At 44.2% G+C, this 21,448-nt stretch overlaps 1 protein-coding gene across 2 annotated transcripts in view; it reads right to left on the bottom strand.

The window, feature by feature from the left end:
• The window catches only part of LOC106567809 (plastin-3), a 28,784-nt gene extending 11,765 nt beyond the window's left edge, over window positions 1-17,019 (bottom strand). The window contains exons 1-4 of one of the 2 annotated variants that reach the window (XM_014137565.3): window positions 16,891-17,019; window positions 9,267-9,372; window positions 8,861-9,012; window positions 3,402-3,531 (exon numbers count right to left, since the gene is read on the bottom strand). In XM_014137565.3, the coding sequence (XP_013993040.1) occupies window positions 3,402-3,531; window positions 8,861-9,012; window positions 9,267-9,330 (346 nt within the window). In that variant the 5' untranslated portion in view covers window positions 9,331-9,372; window positions 16,891-17,019. Of the gene's footprint in view, window positions 1-3,401; window positions 3,532-8,860; window positions 9,013-9,266; window positions 9,373-15,770; window positions 15,903-16,890 lie in introns of those variants that run through there. The other variant, XM_014137564.3, reaches the window with a different exon arrangement.
• Window positions 17,020-21,448: the final 4,429 nt, after the last annotated feature.

Below are 21,448 nucleotides of genomic sequence, written 5' to 3'. Positions count from 1 at the left end.
TCTACAGCTGGCCATGCTTTCCACCTGGCTACCCCTACCCCGGGCAACAGCCCTGCGCGCCCCATAGCAACTTGCCCAAACCTCACCCACTTCTCCACCCAATTCCAGATAGCTGATGTTCTGAAAGAGCTGCAAAATCAGGACCCCTACAAAATCAGCCAGGCTAGATAATCTGGACCCTCTAAAATTATCTGCTAAAATTGTTGCAACCCCTATTACTAGCCTGTTCAACCTCGTTTTCATATTGTCTGAGATTCCCATAGATTGGAAAGCTGCTGCAGTCATCCCCCTCTTCAAAGGGGGAGACACTCGAGACCCAAACTGCTGCAGACCCATGTCTATTCTACCCTGCCTTTAAGGTCTTTAAAAGACAAGTTAACAGATTACCAAACATCTCAAATCTCACCGTACCTTCTTCGCTATGCAATCTGGTTTCAGAGCTGGTCATGGGTGCACCTCAGCCACACTCAAGGTACTAAACGATATCATAAGAGACATTACTGTGCAGCGGTATTCATCGACCTGGCTAAGGCTTTCGACTGTCAATCACAACATTCTTATTGGCAGACTCAACAGCCTTGGTTTCTCAAATGATTGCCTCGCCTGGTTCACCAACTACTTCTCCGATAGAGTTCAGTATGTCAAATCGGAGGACCTGTTGTCCGGACCTCTGGCAGTCTCTATGGGGGTGCCACAGGGCTCCATTCTCGGGGCGACTCTTCTCTGTATTCATCAATGATGTCGCTTTCGCTGCTGGTGATTCTTTGATCCACCTCTACGCAGACGACACCATTCTGTATACCTCTGGCCCTTCTTTGGACACTGTTAACTAACCTCCAGATGAGCTTCAATGCCATACAACTCTCCTTCCGTGGCCTCCAACTGCTCTTAAACGTAAGAAACTAAATGCATGCTCTTCAACCGATCGCTGCCCGCACCTGTCCGCCCATCCAGCATCACTTCTCTGGACGGTTCTGACTTAGAATATGTGGACAACTACAAATACCTAGGTGTCTGGTTAGACTGTAAGCTCTCCTTCCAGACTCACATTAAACATGTCCAATCCAAAATTAAATCTAGAATCAGCTTCCTATTTCGCAACAAAGCATCTTTCACTCATGCTGCCAAACATACCCTTGTAAAACTGACTATCCTACCGATCCTCGACGATGTCATTTACAAAATAGCCTCCAACACTCTACTCAGCAAATTGGATGCAGTCTATCACAGTGCCATCTGTTATGTCACCAAAGCCCCATATACTACGCACCACTGTGACCTGTATGCTCTCGTTGGCTGGCCCTCGCTTCATATTCGTTGCCAAACCCACTGGCTCCAGGTCATCTACAAGTCTCCGCTAGGCAAAGCCCCGCCTTATCTCAGCTCACTGGTCACCATAGCAGCACCCACCCATAGCACGCCCTCCAGCAGGTATATCTCACTGGTCACCCCCAAAGCCAAATCTTCCTTTGGCCACCTTTCCTTCCAGTTCTCTGCTGCCAATGACTGGAATGAACTGCAAAAATCTCAGCTGGAGACTTACCTCCCACACTAGCTTTAAGCACCAGCTGTCAGAGCAACTCACAGATCACTGCACATAGCTCATCTGTAAATAGCCCATCCAATCTGCCTCATCCCCATAGTGTATTTATTTAGCTCCTTTGCACCCCAGTATCTCTACTTGCACATTAATCTTCTGCATATCCTACCATTCCAGTGTTTAATTGTTATTTTGTAATTACTTTGCCACCATGGGCTATTTATTGCCTTAACTCGCTTATCCTACCTCATTTGCACATGCTGTATATAGATTTTCCTACTGTATTATTGATTGTATGTTTATTCCATGTGTAACTGTTGTGTCGAACTGCTTTGCTTCATCTTGGCCAGGTCGCAGTTGCAAATGAGAACTTGTTCTCAACTAGCCTACCTGGTTAAAGGTGAAATAAAAATGTAAAAAATGTAATTCCATTCACCCAGCTCAAGGTAACATCGATAGATTTAACCTACATGATACTTGAATTTCCCTACACCCATCATGAGGTTGCTACAACCTAGCCTATGAATGAAAGTTAATTCAACTTGTGCATGTAATGTTTTTAGTAATCAGGGTGACAGTGACACATTCAACACCGTGCTGCACACACTTTCCTGCATCTAGCTGATCTAGGGGGAAATCATTAGTACAGCTGAAAACGAGTTTATTGGACAAATTCAGGTAAGTTTCTCCATTCCGTTTAAGAAACTTTTCAACAGAAACTGCAGAATGAATACACCCCTGATCACACAAATGCAGTTCACTTTCATAGCAGCCACACAAACAGCATGATCACTTTGAATGTTGTAATTCCTCCTCACCTTTTCCTGTCACTTGTGGACCTCAGCAGTCTGACCAGGTGAAAACCTTTTTAAACCAAATATCATAACAGCTAGACACAGCCGACATAGTTGTCACCACATTATATAACGTCAGAGTCAACATTGCTAATATAACGCATTAGTAAACCCGCTACAAATCATGCAGTACAGTCAGCAAAGCACTTTAGCAGTCACACTGGTGGGCCCCGGTAGCAATAAAATCAAACAATTCTTACCTTGGAAAAATGCCAGTGTTGGATAACATAGCCAGCTAGCTAACACAGGAGCCATCTGAGTCAGGTGTTCGAGTAGGCTAAACTAGCTAGCTCTCTTCCATTTTTGAAATGTATTCTTTCAAAACTGTTCAACTATTGTCTCAGACAACTACTCACCACATACGCACTGCCAAATGTAGCTTGTGCTTTTAGTACTAGATTCATTATCTGATCCTGATTAACTGACATTTTGTCCAGCCAAAGCTGCAAAAGCACTGATAGGATGTCCTCCAACCTCCGGAAGTTGTTAATTGTGTAAGTCTATGGAAGGAGGTGAGAACCAAGCACTTACTAGGTTTGTATTGAAGTCAATGTACCCAGAGGATGGAAACTAGCTGTCCTCTCCAGCTACACCGTGGTGCTACCCTACAGAGTGCTGTTGAGGCTACTGTAGACCTTCATTGCAAAACTGTTTTAATCAATTATTTGGTGATGAATATATAGTTATCCCGAAAGAATTATAGCTGTAATATTCACTATTTTTATGAAATTCACCAAGAATTGACCGCCCCTTCCTCATCTGAGGAGTCTCCACTGCTTCATACACATGGTTTGTCACTACACAGGAATAATCTTTGATGACATCCCAGAAACCCAGTTATTGTTTTCAATTGACTAATCAATACACTGAAATTCGAGACAGACAGGGCATCTACCTAAACTCATGAGTAAGGTTCCCCTAGATTAAAGCAAAGACCCTACATATACGCAATACAACATACTGTAATGCAATGACAGAAGCGGTAGGAGATGCTGTGAGCAGCTCACCAGAGAAGGAGTGTTGTGTTCCCTCGCTGGATTGCGTAGATGTCCCGCCTATGGCCAGGATCCCCTCCTTCCTGTTAATGGCCTTCCGAAAGCTTTTAGCAATGTCACTGCTCTTCAACTCCTGGAATATCTGCAGTAGAGAGGGCAAAGTGCAATCAAATCAAATGTAGCCCTTCTTAGATATCAGATGATCTAAGGGCCATCTCAGTGCTGTACAGAAAACCGGCCTAAAACCCCAAACAGCAAGCAATGCAGGTGTAGAAGCATTTAAGCTCCCACAAGCCACGACTTACCTCAAGATCTTAATACAGTTATGATTACATTATGAGGATTACTACAAGAGAAATCTGTATAAAAAGGAATCGTCTCATCATCTCCCCAGTCAGTTGCACGAGTCTTTACAAAAATTCTGTAATTATATTCAGTAAGGTCCTCACTGGGAAGAGGCCATATGGTAACAAAAACACCAGTGTTTACCAGGAAGCTAAGTGCCTCTGTGTACCAAACATTTGATCCTCCTTTGTAAGAAGTCAACATATTATGGGATACTGTATGCTGAACGGCCAGGGGAAATGCTTTTGGAAATAAGGATACAAGGTTGGGTGTAGGTTGGGTTAGAAAGACATTTGTCAATGGCCTAAAATCTATACAGGAGCCAAAGTTTGAGTCAAGTAAATCAACATTTTAGTATTCACAGGCCCCAACATCTCTAGAGTTGCTGACCTGACACCTGCTGGTCTCAGTAGTCAGTCACCACCAGCTACTCAGCCTGGAATTGAGTGACAAAAGTGTACGCCACAAACATCGGATCATGTAGCGTTAGTTAGCTTTAGGATTGCAAAGCTAAATTAGAAACATTTTCCATGGGAAGTTAAGCAAAATTCCTGGGCTTAAATTCAGAAGAAAAAAAAAAGATAGCTGTATGTAACTGGCTCACCTCTGATGCTCACAGGCAATGTGTATTGGAAGAGATTTCTGAATGTTCTTCACCCAGCATACACCCCTCCAACCAGACATGCTTTATCTAATCTTTTGCTGGATGCAGAGCTCAGAGTTCAAGTGAAGGTCAAGCAAATCATAGAGAAAGCAGACTATTGCAATCATCTCTGATGGGTGGTCGGCAAGAACTCTTGAACTACAACTCCGCCCCTAAACAAGTATTCTACAAGAGCACAGACAAGGGACAGACACACCGGTCTTTACGTTGCAGATGAGCTGAAGGCAGTCAATGACCTTGCACCACAGAAGGTATTTGCACTGGTGACAGACAATGCTGCGAACATGAAGGCTGTGGAGGAGTCCTACCCTCACATCACACCCATTGGCTGTGCTGCTCATGCACGGACTCTGCTCCTCAAAGACACTGAAAACAATGGATGCGCTCTACAAGAGGGCCAAGGAAATGTTTACCTTTATTTTAACTAGGCAGGTCAGTTAAGAACAAATTCTTACTTTCAATGACTGCCTTGTTCAGGGGCAGAACGACAGATTTTTACTTTGTCAGCTCGGGGATTCGAACTTGCAACCTTAAGATCACTAGTCCAACGCTCTAACCACTAAGCTACCCTGCCGCCCCAAATGGTTAGGTATGAAGGGTGGGGTCATCAAGTTATAGCAGCAATTTACCTCACCAAGCAAAGTGAGAAGAATAAGAGAACCACATTGAAGCTGCCCAGCAACACCCGTTGGGGTGGTGTTGTCATCATGTTTGACAGTCTCCTAGCGGGGAAGAGGTCTCTCCAAGAAATGGCCATATCATAGTCTGCCTATATAGACAGCCCCATCAAGAGGATCCTCCTGGATGACATTTTGGGAGAGAGTGGAACCTATTGCAGTAGCCATTTCACGGATTGAGGGAGACAATGCCATCTTGTCTGATGTTCAGACTGCCTGCAGATGTAAGAGAAGAAACCTGTACTGCCCACTTCACTGTTGCGCCAAGCAGAGGAAACTGCAGTTCTGAAATACATCAAAAAGCATGAAGACTTCAGCCTGAAGCCCATACACGCCGCAGCCTACATGTTGGAACCCAAGTATGCTGGCAAGACCATCCTGTTTAGTGCAGAGATCAACAAGGCCTATGGTGTCAACACTACTGGTGTTGCCACCTTGGGCTGGACGAGGGCAAGATTCTTGGTAGTCTGGCGAAGTACACTTTCAAGCAAGGGCTTTGGGATGGAGATGCAATATGGCAGTCGTGCCAACATATCTCATCAGTCACCTGGTGGAAGGGACTTCGTGAATCTGAGGCTCTTTCCCCCGTTGCCGCCATCATCCTCCAAATCCCACCAACATCAGCCACCTCAGAGCGCAACTGGTCCTTGTTTGGGAACACACACACCAAAGCACGCAACAGGCTGACCAATACGAGGGTTGAAGAATTGGTGGGCATCCGGGCAAATTGAGGCTTTTTGAGTCTGACAATGAGCCATCCTCAACAAGGTTGGAAAGTGACAGTGAAGATGAGGCCTCAGAGTCTGATGTTCAAGTGGTGGACATTGAGGTCCAGGGAGAAGACATGGAAGCCTGAGAGGAAGACAACCAAAGCTTTCGTTTCTAGACTATCATTTTACAGCTTTATGTTGAAAATGTTTTTTGGGGAGAAGTGATGGATCATTGAGGATCATTCAATATTCCCTTTTGTTGTTCAGTGAAATCATTCCATGTGAAGAGTCAACTCATTTAATTAAAGTTCAATTCGTAACTAAATGGGGGTTTTATATTGGAAGGATTTAATCATTTGCAATTATGTCTACTTATGATAAGGTAAAAGGTTTATGTTTGGATATATTTATCATATGGAGACACAGCAAAAAAACATCTTAACTCAGCAAAAAAAGAAAGGTCCTTACTGTCAACTGCGTTTATTTTCACATGTGTAAATATTTGTATGAACATAAGAGTCAACTGAGACAAACTGAACAAATTCCACAGACATGTGACTAACAAATGGAATAATGTGTCAGCTGCATTAAGTACTGCAGTGCATCTCCTCATGGACTGCACCAGATTTGCCAGTTCTTGCTGTGAGATGTTACCCCACTCTTCCACCAAGGCACCTGCAAGTTCCCAGATATTGGGGGGGGGGGGGGGGGGGGGGATGGCCCTAGCCCTCACCCTCCGATCCAACAGGTCCCAGACATGCTCAATGGGATTGAGATCCGGGCTCGTCGCTGGCAGGATGAGCCTGCAGGAAGGGTACCACATGAGGGAGGAGGATGTCTTCCCTGTAACACACAGCGTTGAGATTGCCTGCAATGACAAGCTCAGTCCGATGATGCGGTGACACACCGCCCCAGACCATGACGGACCCTCCACCTTGATACCGCTCCAGAGTAGAGGCCTCGGTGTAACGCGCATTCCTTCGACGATAAACGCGAATCCGACCATCACCCCTGGTGAGACAAAACCGTGACTCGTTAGTGAAGAGCACTTTTTGCCAGTCCTGTCTGGTCCAGCGATGGTGGGTTTGTGCCCATAGTTGTTGCCGGTGATGTCTGGTGAGGACCTGGCTTACAACAGGCCTACAAGCCTTAGTCCAGCCTCTCTATTGCGGACAGTCCGAACACTGATGGAGGGATTGTGCATTCCAGGTGTAACTAGGGCAGTTGTTGCCATCCTGTACCTGTCTCGCAGGTGTGATGTTCGGATGTACCGATCCTGTGCAAGTGTTGTTACACGTGGTCTGACACTGAGGACGAACAGCTGTCCGTCCTGTAGCGCCGTCTTAGGCATCTCACAGTACGGACATTGCAATTTATTGCCCTGGCCACATCTACAGTCCTCATGCCTCCTTTCAGCATGCCTAAGGCACATTCACACAGATAAGCCAGGGACCCTGGGCATCTTGCTTTTGGTGTTTTTCAGGCAGTAGAAAGGCCTCTTTAGTGTCCTACATTTTCATAACTGTGACCTTAATTGCCTACAGTCTGTAAGCTGTTTGTGTCTTAACGACCGTTACGCTGGTGCATGTTCATTAATTGTTTATGGTTCATTGAACAAGCATGGGAAACAGTGTTTAAACCCTTTACGATTAAGATCTGTAATGTTATTAGGATTTTTACAAATTATCTTTGAAAGACAGGGTATTGGTTTCTTTTTTTGCTGAGTTTACATTTGAAACGGTATGAATAAGCATATATTCCCATGGAAAGTTTCCACCTCTGAATATTCCCCAAAATGTGCAACCCTAGTTAGCTTACATGGCTTATGCACTGTAGATAGAGGAAGCCCATAGTAACCCCTTTATAAATAATGCCTTTGTGATTTAATTTGCTTTCAATGAATGGATATGGTTCATGTTCATCTCAACATAAAAAAAAAATATGTAATCCATTATAGCAACTGTAAAAGTAATAGCACAACCCCCTCTGACAAATATACTGTAATAACATAACTGTGGCTATGCTAACCCATACAAAAAAGGCTGAATATTCAAGTTTTAAATTGTCCCCCAAAAATAAAGTTCCTCATCATTGAGCTCTGAGAAATGGCCTTGAAGAGATTATGAATTTGTTCTTTCTTTTGGGATGCAAGATGTCACATCATTACTCAACATGGAGACTAGCACAGGCCTGTAAATTAATGTCCTCATCACAGGCAAAACAAAATAAGGGAACACTACTATTCTGACCTAATTTCTGTGTGTACGTACACACATGTCACTATACTTCTGAGTACCAGAAGTCATCAATTAAAATTGAGAAGTGAGGACATTTTGCCAGTCCACACTTGTTAAGACCATTTTAGGTTTAGGAGTTAGAGTTAAAATTAATGTTGAGAGAAATAAGACTGCTAAATAGCTAACAAAATAACTACACGGACTACCTGCATGGTCCACGGTCTCTATGCACACTACACCAGGGCTCTTCAAACCTGTTCCTGAAGAGCTACCTTCCTGAAGGTTTTCACTCCAACCCCAGTTGTAACTAACCTGATTCAGTTAGTCAAGCAGCTCATTATTAGTCAGGTGTGCTAGATTAGGATTGGAGCAAAAACCTACAGAACAGTAGCTCTCCAGGAACAGGGTTGGAGAGCTCTGCTCTACACACCACCAGGGGTGTAAAACATTCCATGGAGGGCCTAGTGTCTGCAGGTTTTGGGGGTTTTCCCTTTCATTTAAGACCTATACAACCAGGTGAGAGGAGTTCTTTACTAAATGTGACGAAGTCATCAATTAAGTACAAGGGCGGAGCCCTCCGTAGAACTGCTACTCTGTTTAGCATACATCCTGATGCCTAGTCACCTTCAAACACATGCACAACCCTACCACTCCAGTATCCCTGCCTGCACATTGCAAATATGGTATTGACACTCTAGATTTACCCTGTATATATGTTCCTTACTCGTGTTCTCCTTCATGTGTTTTTGTTCTACTCTACATTCAAACAAATTTAATAGTACTACTGATATTGATTACTGCATTGTTGCGAAATTCGACTCCCCCCCCCATGACTCACTGATACAAACTCGTCAAAGCTGATCTCGTTGTCCTTGTTGCGATCCAGCTTCTGGATGATCTCCCTGACTTTGTAGCCAGGCAGGGGAAGGTTTGCCTCCTTGAACAACTCATGGAGCTCGTAGTCGCAGATGGAGCCATTGCCATCGAGGTCTACAAACGCAGACAGGAGTTTAATCATATCATTAATCTTTTTTTACTAAAATTCAGCAAACAATCTTTGTTTCTAGGAACCCTGGGATGGTTCCCAAACAATACAAAAATGGAGAAGCTAACATGACTAAAAAGTCAGGGACTGTACAATGTAGCAGCTGTAGACTATTAGCCCAGGTGTGTAATGTAACATTATGAAAACATTCATTATGACCATACTAACGCAGAAAATAAATCATATAAAGCCTACTCACCAACTTTGCCAAATGCCTCTCTCAGTTCCTCCAGCTCATCTTTGGAGCTAATCTTTCCTGCCATCTTGATGAAAATGATCCGAGGTGGTCAGTCAAGAGGTGGGTTCTGTACAGACAAACATGGAACACTGTCAATGAGGTTGGTACATTAGACCGAGACAGGGAACAGAAGTCCAGAACCAGTCAGATCATGAGGCAGTAGAAAGTGTGTAGGCCCCACCCCAACTTCTGTGCACTTTGTCACCTGGGTCCACAGAGCAAATGGCCCAAGACAATGCTCAAGGGCCAGTCAACCCTTCCCCAGTTAAGAGAAATGTCTCACACTCTTACAGTATACAGCAAACTGACTAGAGAAATGTGTTAGAGTAATGCTATTGCATCCATGTTTGGCATCCATCTGTCACTTGTCCTGAGAACTTTGATGCCATCAATATGGACAAACTCAGCAAAAAAATATATTTTTCCAGGACCCTGTCTTTTAAAATAATTAATACAAATCCAAATAACTTTAGATCTTCATTGTAGAGGGTTTAAACACCATTTACCATGCTTGTTCAATGAACCATAAACAATTAATGAACATGCACCTGTGGAATGGTCGTTAAGACACTAACAGCTTACAGACGGTAGCCAATTAACAGTTATGAAAACTTAGAAAGGCCTCTAGTGTCCCAACTCTGGAAAAACACCAAAGGAAAGATGCCCAGCGTCTCTGCGTGAACGTGCCTTAGGCATGTTGCAAGGAGGCATGAGGCCTGCAGATGTGGCCAGGGCAATAAATTGCAATGTACGTACTGAGAGACACCCAAGACAGCGCTACAGGGAGACAGGACGGACAGTTGATCATCCTCGCAGTGGCAGACCACGTGTAACACTTGCACAGGATCGGTACATCCTAACATCCCACCTGTGGGACAGATACAGGATGGCAACAACTGCCCGAATTACACCAGGAACGCATAATCCCTCCATCAGTGCTCAGACTGTCCGCAATAGGCTGAAATCCATCTGTAACTGGACTGAGGGCTTGTAGGCCTGTTGTAAGGCAGGTCCTCAACAGATGTCACCAGCAATAACGTCACCCATGGGTACAAACCCACCGTCGCTGGACCAGACAGGACTGGCAAAAAGTGCTCTTCACTTACAAGTTGCGGTTTTGTCTCAGCAGGGGTGATGGTCGGATTCGCATTTATCATTGAAGAAATGAGTGTTACACTGGGACCTGTTGGATCGGAGGGTGAGGGCTTGGGCCATTCCCCCCCAGAAATGTCTGGGAACTTGCAGGTGCCTTGGAAGAGTGGGGTAACATCTCACAGCAAGAACTGGCAAATCTGGTGCAGTACTTAATGCAGCTGGTGGCCACACCAGATACTGACTTACTTTTGACCCCCTTTTGCTCAGGGACACATTATTCCATTTGTTAGTCACATGTCTGTCGAACTTGTTCAGTTTGTGTCGCAGTTGTTGAATGTTGTTATGTTCATACAAATATTTACACGTTAAGTTTGTTGAAAATAAACAGTTGACAGTGAGAGGACGTTTCTTTTTTTGCTTAGTTTATAAATCTGTAGTAACGTGTATCTGTTCAGGGTGAACTCTAAATTACTGTATGCAAGAAGTTGTCTTTAGGAACCTATCCCTTTCATAAACAGACCAAAATCCCACTAATTTACAATGCCTGCTTCCTTTTATAGCTGAAAGGTGTGGGGGGGGGGGGGGGGGGGGGTATATTAAAGCCCACCTAAAGTCAGAGTCATGACTCCTGTATTTTCACAGTCCCCGTAACCAAAATACAGGTATTGGGTCTGTGTGAATGGTTCTCAGCTTTGGGTCAAATTCTGCCTCAACTAAAAAAGACCCTCTAGTGACCAGACCACTCTACTGCCAAACCAGCAGAACGAGTGCGACAGTTGATTTGAATCATGAAGGGCCCTCCGCGATTAAAAAAAAGAAAAGAAAAAAAGAAAAGTCTCCTCAGCCATTTTGCTCCTCAGCTGAAAACCTGAGCCATCAGGACTCCTCCACCCACCCCATCTACTTCCTATCCCCAAATGATCACAAATAAGATCAGTCCGTTCGGTTACTCCAATAGGACCCGTCTCTACCAATCAGCCTCTGGCATCACAAGCACATATTCAACAGGACGAACAAAAGACCAAATGTGTAATCACTAACCATGAATGAAGATCATTGATTGTATACACTAAAGGGGGCAAAGGGGTGCTTTGGTTTCTCAAACTCTTTATCAAAACTGGAAATTAAATTGTCAAAACTATATATTATTAGGCAATATTTTTCCCCCCAGAAAGCAGCAATTTCCTATGTGAGTCATGTAGGGGCATTTCCCCACTAATCAAATGATATCACCGTTTTACAGAATCATGGTTCTGACCATGTACAAAACATTAAGAACACCTTCCTAATATTGAGTGCACCCCTTTTGCCCTCAGAACAGCCTCAATTCGTCAGGGCATGGACTCCATAAGGTGTCGAAAGCATTCCACAGGTTGACTCCAATGCTTCCCATAGGTGTCAAATTGGCTTATACTGGATCTCTACTCCGAATAGCTCATTCAATCTCATCCCACAGATGCTCAATTGGCTTGAGCTCTGGTGACTGGACAGGCCACTGCAGTAAACCGAATTCACGGTCATGTTAGTGGAACTCTTTCTGGATAATCCTAGCCTTGTGGCATTATCTTGATAAAAAAATAATTTGCAGATGGATACAACTGATTGGCTATGTTCACATATGGCATTCAAACGTTGCTTTACTTCTATCAAGGGGTCCAAAACATACCGTCACCAGCAAGCAATGTTGAGACGCGGCATGATGGATGCGTGTACTCATGTGGTTCTCCATACCCTAGTCTTCCCATCCACGTGATACAGTAGGAACAGGGACTCAGACTAGGCAACTACTTATTTTTTTGCTGAAAGCAGTAACTAAGGTCGTCGGCTAGCACACCCCATTTCGGTCAAGGTACAAGTTAAGTTGTACATTCTTTTTAAAGGGTCTTTAGTCATAGCCAAAGACTGTGCAGAGCAACAGTCAGACTACAATTTGTTTCAGCCTTAATCCCCTTTAATCAATGACCCCTTTTTGCCCACTGGCTGGATGTATTTTGGGTGGTGGGCCATTCTTGATACACACAGGAAACTGTTGAGCATGAAACACCCAGCAGCGTCACTGTTCTTGACACACTCAAACCGGTGCGCCTGGCACCTACTACCATGGTGCGATTGTGGTAACGTACAGAAACTCAAGTCCTTTTGTTCTCCCGAACTGGAATACTTTATCATATACTGACCAGAAAAATTATTCGGTTAGTCACTGCTGTGTATAATCCCCCCAAGCAGACACCGCGACTGCTCTCAAGGAACTACATTGGACTGTGTACAAACCGGAAACCACATATCCTGAAGCCGGATTTAACGTAGCTGGAGACTTTAAAAGCAAGGTAATAGCTCCAGAAATTCCAGCAACATCTGTGCTATACGCAGAGAGAACATCCTTGACCATTGTTACACTCCCTTCTGGGACAGCTACAAGAAGTTATAATACATTGACGCAGTTACATAGTGATATTAATTGAGAATATCATTTTGTTTGACAATATCTGGCTTGCACTAGTTGGCTATATTTTTCCCCTTCATAGCTTGCTCTCCATCTTTAAATATAAAGCCAATTTGTTTTTTCATGGCTCTCGTCCCTCTGCAGCCGACATATGGTGACACAAATAAAAAATTAAAAGTTGAATCGTCATACATTTCAGCAGCTACAGAAAGTAATCACACCCCTTGACTTTCTTCACATTTTGTGTTACAGCCTGAATTTAAAACAGATTCAATTGAGATGTCACTGGCCTACTCACAATGTGAAAGTGGAGTTGTGTTTGACATTTTTACAATTTAATAAAAAATGAAAAGCTGAAATGTCTTGAGTGAATAAGCATGCAACCCCTTTGTTATGGCAAGCCTTAATTTCAGGAGTAAACATTTGCTTATCAAGTCACATAAGTTGCTTAACTCACTGTGCAATAGTGTTTAACATGATTTTGAATGACTCCCTCAGCTCTGTACCCCACACATACAATTACCTGAAAGGTCCCGATTTTGCACTTTGTCATTATGGGGTATTGTGTGTAGATGGGTAACAATTTTTTTTAATCCATTTTGAATTCAGGCTGTAACAAAATGTGGAATAAGTCGAGCGGTATGAATACTTTCTGAAGGCACCAAGTATTGTGACATCATGAGGTCCCTGGCAATTCCCAGCCCTAGCTACAAGGTCCTCTCCCGCCCTCCCTTTGGCAAATCAGATCACACCTCCATCCTGCCTATAGGCAGAAACTTAACTGGAAGCACCCGTGGTAAGGACTGTTCAACTTTGGTCTGACCAATCAGAATCTATGCTCCAAGACTGTTTTGATCAAGCAGACTGGGTAATGTTCAGGTCGCCTCTGGGAATAGTAGCGATATACACTGCACAAAGGCGGAGGTAGCAGTCCTGCTGCTGGGTTGTTGCCCTCCTACGGCCTCCTCCACGTCTCCTGATGTACTGGCCTGTCTCCATGCTCTGGACACTACGCTGAGACACAGCAAACCTTCTTGCCACAGCTCGCATTGATGTGCCATCCTGGATGAGCTGCACTACCTGAGCCACTTGTGGGTTGTAGACTCCGTCTCATGCTACCACTAGAGTGAAAGCACCGCCAGCATTCAAAAGTGACCAAAACATCAGCCAGGAAGCATAGGAACTGAGAAGTGGTCTGTGGTCACCACCTGCAGAACCACTCCTTTATTGGGGTGTCTTGCTAATTGCCTATAATTTCCACCTGTTGTCTATTCCATTTGCACAACAGCATGTGAAATTTATTGTCAATCAGTGTTGCTTCCTAAGAGGACAGTTTGATTTCACAGAAATGTGATTGACTTGGAGTTACATTGTGTTGTTTAAGTGTTCCCTTTATTTTTTGAGCAGTGTATTTCATTTGAGATTCTTCAAAGTAGCCACCCTTTGCCTTGATGACAGCTTTGCACACTCTTGGCATTCTTTCAACCAGCTTCACCTGGAAAGCTTTTCCAACAGTCTTGAAGGAGTTCCCACATATGCTGAGCACTTGTTGGATGCATTTCCTTCACTCTGCAGTCCAACTCACCTCAATTGGGTTGAGGTTGGATTATTGTGGAGGCCAGGTCATCTGATGCAGCACGCCATCACTCTCCTTCTTGGTCAAATAGCCCTTACACAGCCTGGAGGTGTGTTTTGGGTCATTGTCCTGCTGAAAAACAAATGATCGTCCTACTAAGCGCAAATCAGATGGGATGGTGCATCACTACAGAATGCTGTGGTAGCCATGCTGGTTAAGTATGCCTTGAATTCTAAATAAATCACTGACAGTGTCACCAGCAAAGCAAACCCACATCACACCTCCATGCTTCCTGGTGGGAACCACACATGGCGATCATCCATTCACCTACTCTGCGTCTCACAAAGACACAGCGGTTGGAACCAACAATCTCAAAATGTGGACTCAGACCAAAGGACAGATTTCCACCGGTCTAATGTCCAGTGCGCATGTTTCTTGGCCCAACCAAGTCTCTTCTTATTATTATTGTTGCCCTTTAGTAGTCATTTATTTGCAGCAATTCAGGCTCTCACACAACCGGCCGCCATTGGGAGTCCCATAGGGCGGCACACAATTGGCCCAGTGTCATCGGGGTTTGGCCAGTGAAGGCCATCATTGTAAATAAGACTTTGTTCTTAACTGACTATACTAGTTTTATATACAAACACACTAAGAAATTCAACCACGAAGGCCTGATTCACGCAGTCTCCTCTGAACAGCTGATGTTGAGATGTCTGTTACTTGAACTCTGAAGCTGGTAACTAATGAACTTACCCTTCGCAGCAGAGTTAACTCTGGATCTTTTCCTGTGGCTGTCCTCATGAGAGCCAGTTCCATCATAGCGCTTGAAGTTGTGCAACTGCACTTGAAGAAACTTTCAAAGCTCTTAATTTTCCAGATTGACTGACTTACATTCATGTCTAGGACTGTTGTTTCTCTTTGCTTATTTGAGCCATTCTTAGATATATTTTTTTCACCTTTATTTAACCAGGTAAACTAGTTGAGAACAAGTTCTCATTTGCAACTGCGACCTGGCCTAGATAAAGCAAAGCAGTTCGACACATACAACACAGAGTTACACATGGAATAAACAAAACATACAATCAATAATAATACAGTAGGAAAAGAATCAAGGGGCATATTGAAATCCAAATGATCCTAATGCATGTATTTACTCAACATCCAAAGTAATTTCCCCTGGTATAGTTTGTGATGGTTAGCTGGCTAGTTTGGGTTGATAGCTGAATCGCTAACATACTACTATAAAGCAAACAAACGTATAATTAATTAATGGATGAAAAATAGGAATGTTTTTGACAAGTTTAAACAAACCATGATGTAACATTAATTTGTATTCTTAAAAATAACTTACTTCAGACACCACAATTACGCACAACGTCCAGTTCGATCCCAGAGACTTTCTCCCTCATCCAGCAATGCACAGAAAAGTGAGCGGGTGAAATGCACTAGCAACCTCGGCCTACTGACGAGCCAATAAGTGTTTAGAGCAAATTAATGACAGGCTGCGTTTACAGAGTCAGCCTAAATCTGATCTTTTTTTACACTTATTGGTCTTTTGACCAATCACAACAGAAATTTTGACATCAGCTATTTATCAGAGCTGAGCTGATTGGTTAAAAGATCAGAATTGGGCTGCCTGTGTAAACGCAGCCAAAGTGGGCCCAATTCGGATCTTATTTAGACTAATTGGTATTTTGACCAATTACATTTACATTTAAGTCATTTAGCAGACGCTCTTATCCAGAGCGACTTACAAATTGATATCAGCTCTGATGTGACTGGTCAAAAGACCAATTAGTGGAAAAAAAGATCAGGGGCATAATCATTTTTATATTTGATTTAACCTTTATTTAACTAGGCAAGTAAGTTAAGAACAAGTTCTTATTTACAACGACGACCTACCCCGGCCAAAACCTAAACCGGACGACTCTAGGCCAATTGTGCACCGCCCTATGGGACTCCCAATCACAGCCGGTTGTGATACAGCTTGGAATCGAACCAGGGTCTGTAGTAATGCCTCTAGCACTGAGATGCGGTGCCTAAGACCGCTGCGGCACTCGGGAGCCCCGATCATTATTCTGATTCTGTTGCAAAACGTTTTTTAAAAGGAAGCAAATGGAACGAAACGTGGAGGGACCTACCTGAATTTGTCCAATAGAAACTCGTTTTGCGCTGTTTGCTTTCGTTTAGTTCTTTAATGGTAAACTGTTTCCGTAATTAATAAACCCCTGAATTGGGCTGCCGGAATAAACACAACTGTGAATGTAATCTCCACAATATGTATATCACATCTCAATGGCGATTCGTTTTGGCGGAGTGTTCCTCCGACTACATCGAGTTGGTATCATTCTATGTGACCCCTGTCAAATTGCGCTGCACAATCTACTGTTTTTGCAATGAAGTTAGCAACTTCAAACATGCATTACCACTCGATCATTTTATACATTTCAATTAGTTAACGCTTTATGTACCTTGTCCTGATTGTTATAGAGTTGTCAGTGGGCGTTGATTAAAACAAATTCTATGCATCCTAAGCCAAAACAAAAAAAATCTGACTTGCAATGACGGGGCTGCTCTCTCAAACAACTGCTCCCTTGGTGGACGTCGCTTATAATGCTATTTGTTTATATAAAAAAAACTACGGATTGCAGCACCTTTACACGGGACCAAATATGACAAACGCACTGTAAATCAGTTTATACTCCTGTTTTATGTTTGCAATATTGTATATTCTGTATGTTGACTTTGTGTCTGTGTTCTTTTTGTAAATTGTCTATTGCTGGCAGCACCTATTCGCCTAGTCAAATTCCGGGTATGTGTAAATGGACTTGGCGAATAAAGTGATTATGTTTTTGTGCTTTTTAATGGAACAACCAATTTGGCTGAATTTCGTAGCGTGACGTAAGGCCCTACATGTCGCTTTGGATAACAACGTCTGCTATATTACCGTATTACTTCAGTACTGTATGATCATTGTTTATGCAGGGAGTCATCACTCACACAACCCTAAAGCAGTTATAATGAGTTTACTTCGGTCAAAATTGGAGCTGTAGGACAACAGGACAAACCCGTTGTTTCACTATATTGGATCACTCCACTATATTGGTATCGCTCTGCGGCGGAGGGATACATCCGAGGTGAGGATTTACAGATTTACTCCCGTGTACATCTGTGTCACGGCTGGGGTCCGCCCCTATATGTAACCCCATGGCCTCGACACACGTTCTCTTTCATTTTCTCGGCGATCGTCTGTATGGTTTGAGGTACAAACTTTCTGAAGTTCGTTTGGTAAATCACTGGTAAGTGTAATATCTTGTGTGGAAGTATACTCACTGGCTGTTTGCAGTTTTCTTGTTCTTTCTCCTGCAGAATATAAGAGTATGGTGGTGGGCTGCCACTAAGTTGATGGAGTTCCCTAATGGAGTTACTCCATATGGTGCAGTCCCTTACCGGGTTCCTATTCCTCCAAGCGAGTCACGACATAGCTCTTCCAGGGCGTCGGACCCCTGCTCCGTGGCCTTGTTGGCTTGGCTGAGCTTATGGCTTCCCTTTGTGATAGGTGTGATGTTGGCATCCCCCTGGGGATCTGCATACCTCGCGTATGCACTGCCTGGGTTTGAGCCATACTGGATGTCTGTTTGTGTGGTGTTCTTAGAACACCTGCACCTGGTGTGATTGGAGGCCTTGCGCAAGTGGGTCGGCCAGGCTGGGGACGAGCTCCCTTCCTCAGGAGTGATGCAGCAGCAAGCTGTTAGTCCCTCTACTGGGCCCAGTACCACGCCAAGGAAGCGTGTCCAGAGCCACCGCAGGCAGAGCCAATCTGCTGCCAGTCCTGGACGGGGGCATGAGTCAGACCGCTGGGACCGGCGGGCCCTCGGCGTGTGGTGTCAGGAAAATAACCTCGCACTCAATGTCAACAAAACAAAAGAGATGATCGTGGACTTCAGGAAACAGCGAGGGAGCAGCCCCCTATCTACATTGACGGGACAGTAGTGGAGATTTTTAAGTTCCTCGGCGTACACATCACGGACAAACTGAAATGGTCCACCCACACAGACAGCGTGGTGAAGGCGCAGCAGCGCCTCTTCAACCTCAGGAGGCTGAAGAAATTTGGCTTGTCACCAAAAACACTCACAAACTTTTACAGATGCACAATCGAGGGCTTCCTGTCGGGCTGTATCACCGCCTGGTACGGCAGCTGCTCCGCCCATAACCGGAAGGCTCTCCAGAGGGTAGTGAGGTCTGCACAACGCATCACCGGGTGCAAACTACCTGCCCTCCAGGACACCTACACCACCCGATGTCACAGGAAGGCCAAAAAGATCATCAAGGACAGCAACCACCTGAGCCACTGCCTGTTCACCCTGCTAACATCCAGAAGGCGAGGTCAGTACAGGTGCATCAAAGCTGAAACCGAGAGACTGAAAAACAGCTTTTATCGCAAGGCCATCAGACTGTTAAACAGCCATCACTAACATTGAGTGGCTGCTGCCAACATACTGACTCAACTCGAGCCACTTTAATAATGGGAAAATGTATGTAATCAATTTATCACTTGCCACTTAATATTATTTATATTAGATAATGTTTACATAACCTGTTATTCATCTCATATGTCTATACTGTACGCCATACCATCTACTGCATCTTGCCATCTTGATGTAATTAGATGTATCACTAGCCACTTTAAGCAATGCCACTTTATATAATGTTTTCATAACCTATATTACTCATCTCATATGTGTATATACTGTACTCTATACCATCTACTACATCTTGCCTATGCCGTTCGGCCATCACTCATTTATATATTTTTATGTACATATTCATATTCATTCCTTTTACACTTGTGTGTACAAGGTAGTTGTTGTGGAATTGGTAGATTACTTGTTAGATATTACTGCATGGTCGGAACTAGAAGCACAAGCATTTCGCTACACTTGCATTAACACCTGCTAACCATGTGTATGTGACAAATTAAATTTGATTTGATTTGGGACCACCTTGAACGGAGGGTGCATGCCCTGCGTCAGGAGGTTGATAGCTTCGATGGCAACGACAGCTGTTCCCTGTTGGCCAGTGATGGGCTGTTCCTGGGGGACGATGCTGGCACTGTTCACTACGTGGGGGGGGGGGGGGGGCCGCCAGCGGCTCAAGAGGCTATGAGAGGCCTACTCACTTGGGTAGCCACTGCACTGGACATCAGCTGGTGGACAGTGAGGACTCCATCTGTCCCCATCTCTGCTGTGTTCTGCTAGGCCTTGCAGGAGAGCTGGGCCTCTTTTCAGTCACTTCTCTTGCGTTCTGTGCAAGCAGAGTCAGGGTATGTGCAGCAGTTTGGGTCGCCTGGCTCGATGTAAACTGTGTGAAGATCATTTCTTCCTAACAAAGACCGTAATTAATTTGCCCGAATTTTACATAATTATGCCATAACATTGAAGGTTGTGCAATGTAACAGCAATATTTAGACTTAGGGTTGCCACCCGTTAGATAAAATATGTAACGGTTCCGTATTTCACTGAAAGAATAAACATTTTGTTTTCGAAATTATAGTTTACGGATTTGACCATATTAATTACCTAAGGCTTGTATTTGTGTTTATTACATTATAATTAAGTCTATGATTTGATAGAGTAGCCTGACTGAGCGGTGGTAGGCAGCAGCAGGCTCGTAAGCATTCATTCAAACAGCAATTTACTGCGTTTGCCAGCAGCTCTTAGCTATGCTTGAAGCACAGCGCTGTTTATGACTTCAAGCCTATTAACTCCCGAGATTAGGCTGGCAATACTAAAGTGACACTTGGATGTTCGTATAGGCATATGAAATACATATGGTATAGAGAGAAATAGCCGACGTGTCATAATTCTTACAATAACTACAACCTAAAACTTCTTAACTGGGAATATTGAAGACTCGTGTTAAAAGGAATCACCAGCTTTCTCATGTTCTGAGCAAGGAATTTAAACGTTAGCTTTTTTACATGGCACATATTGCACTTTTACTTCTCCAACACTGTTTTTGCCTTTATTTAAACCAAATTGAACATGTTTCATTATTTATTTGAGACTAAATTGATTTTATTAATGTATTAAGTGTTAATTGTCATTTTAATATATATTAATCAGTATCGGCTTTTTTTGGTCGTCCAATTATCGGTATCTGCGTTGGGAAAATCATAATTGGTCGACCTCTAGTTTCGACTGATTCTGGGCCTCCGCAAACTCAATGGGTACTTGAAGGTACTGAGGTTTCACATGCTGTCCCCAGCCCGTGTGTTGCAGGCCGTGTCCAGGGACAAGTGGTTTGTGAAGCTGGACGTGATGGATATGTACTTCCATGTTCCTCTTCACCTAGCTCATTGGCAGGACCTCCGAATCGCGTTCGAAGGGAGGGCTTACAAAATTATGGCTCTTCCCTTCAGCCTCTCCTTGGCACCCCACACTTTCACAAAGTGCATGGACGCCGTCCTGGCACTTCTCACGTCCGAGGATTGTTTATCCTCAATTACCTGGACGATTGGCTGATTTGTGCCCCGACTAGGACCCTGGTCCTGTCAGATAGACGTGCTCCTGACCCACATCGGTGGGCTGGACATTACTGTAAATGACAAGAGTCATCTGACACCCACCCAGAGGGTGGCCTTCATTGGCATGGAACTGGACTGTCGTCATGAGTGCACCCCTGCCCACCAGAAGGGTTCAGGCATTCTTATCTTGCCTCGACTACTTTCATAAGGGGCGGGTGGTATCCGCCCTAACCTGCCAATGCCTGTTGGGCTTGCTGACTGCGTCCTCATTGTTGACTCCCCTGGGCCTGCTTCATCTGCGGCCTTTTCAACGGTGGTTCAACTCCCACCAGCTTCACACTGTGCTGGACAGGACCAGGATGGCAGAACATTGTCTGCTTCTGGTGGCCCCATACTGGCCCAGATGACACTGGTTCAGCCTTCTCCTGTCCCTGTTGTCTGGGACACCTTGGCAACTTCCCCTGAGACCGGACCTGCTGTCTCAGGTCGGGGAAACTCTGAGG

Source organism: Salmo salar, chromosome 13 (genome assembly GCF_965601325.2).
Source record: "Salmo salar chromosome 13, fSalSal1, whole genome shotgun sequence".
Lineage (NCBI taxonomy): Eukaryota > Metazoa > Chordata > Actinopteri > Salmoniformes > Salmonidae > Salmo > Salmo salar.
This window is presented reverse-complemented; position numbering and strand designations above follow the sequence as displayed.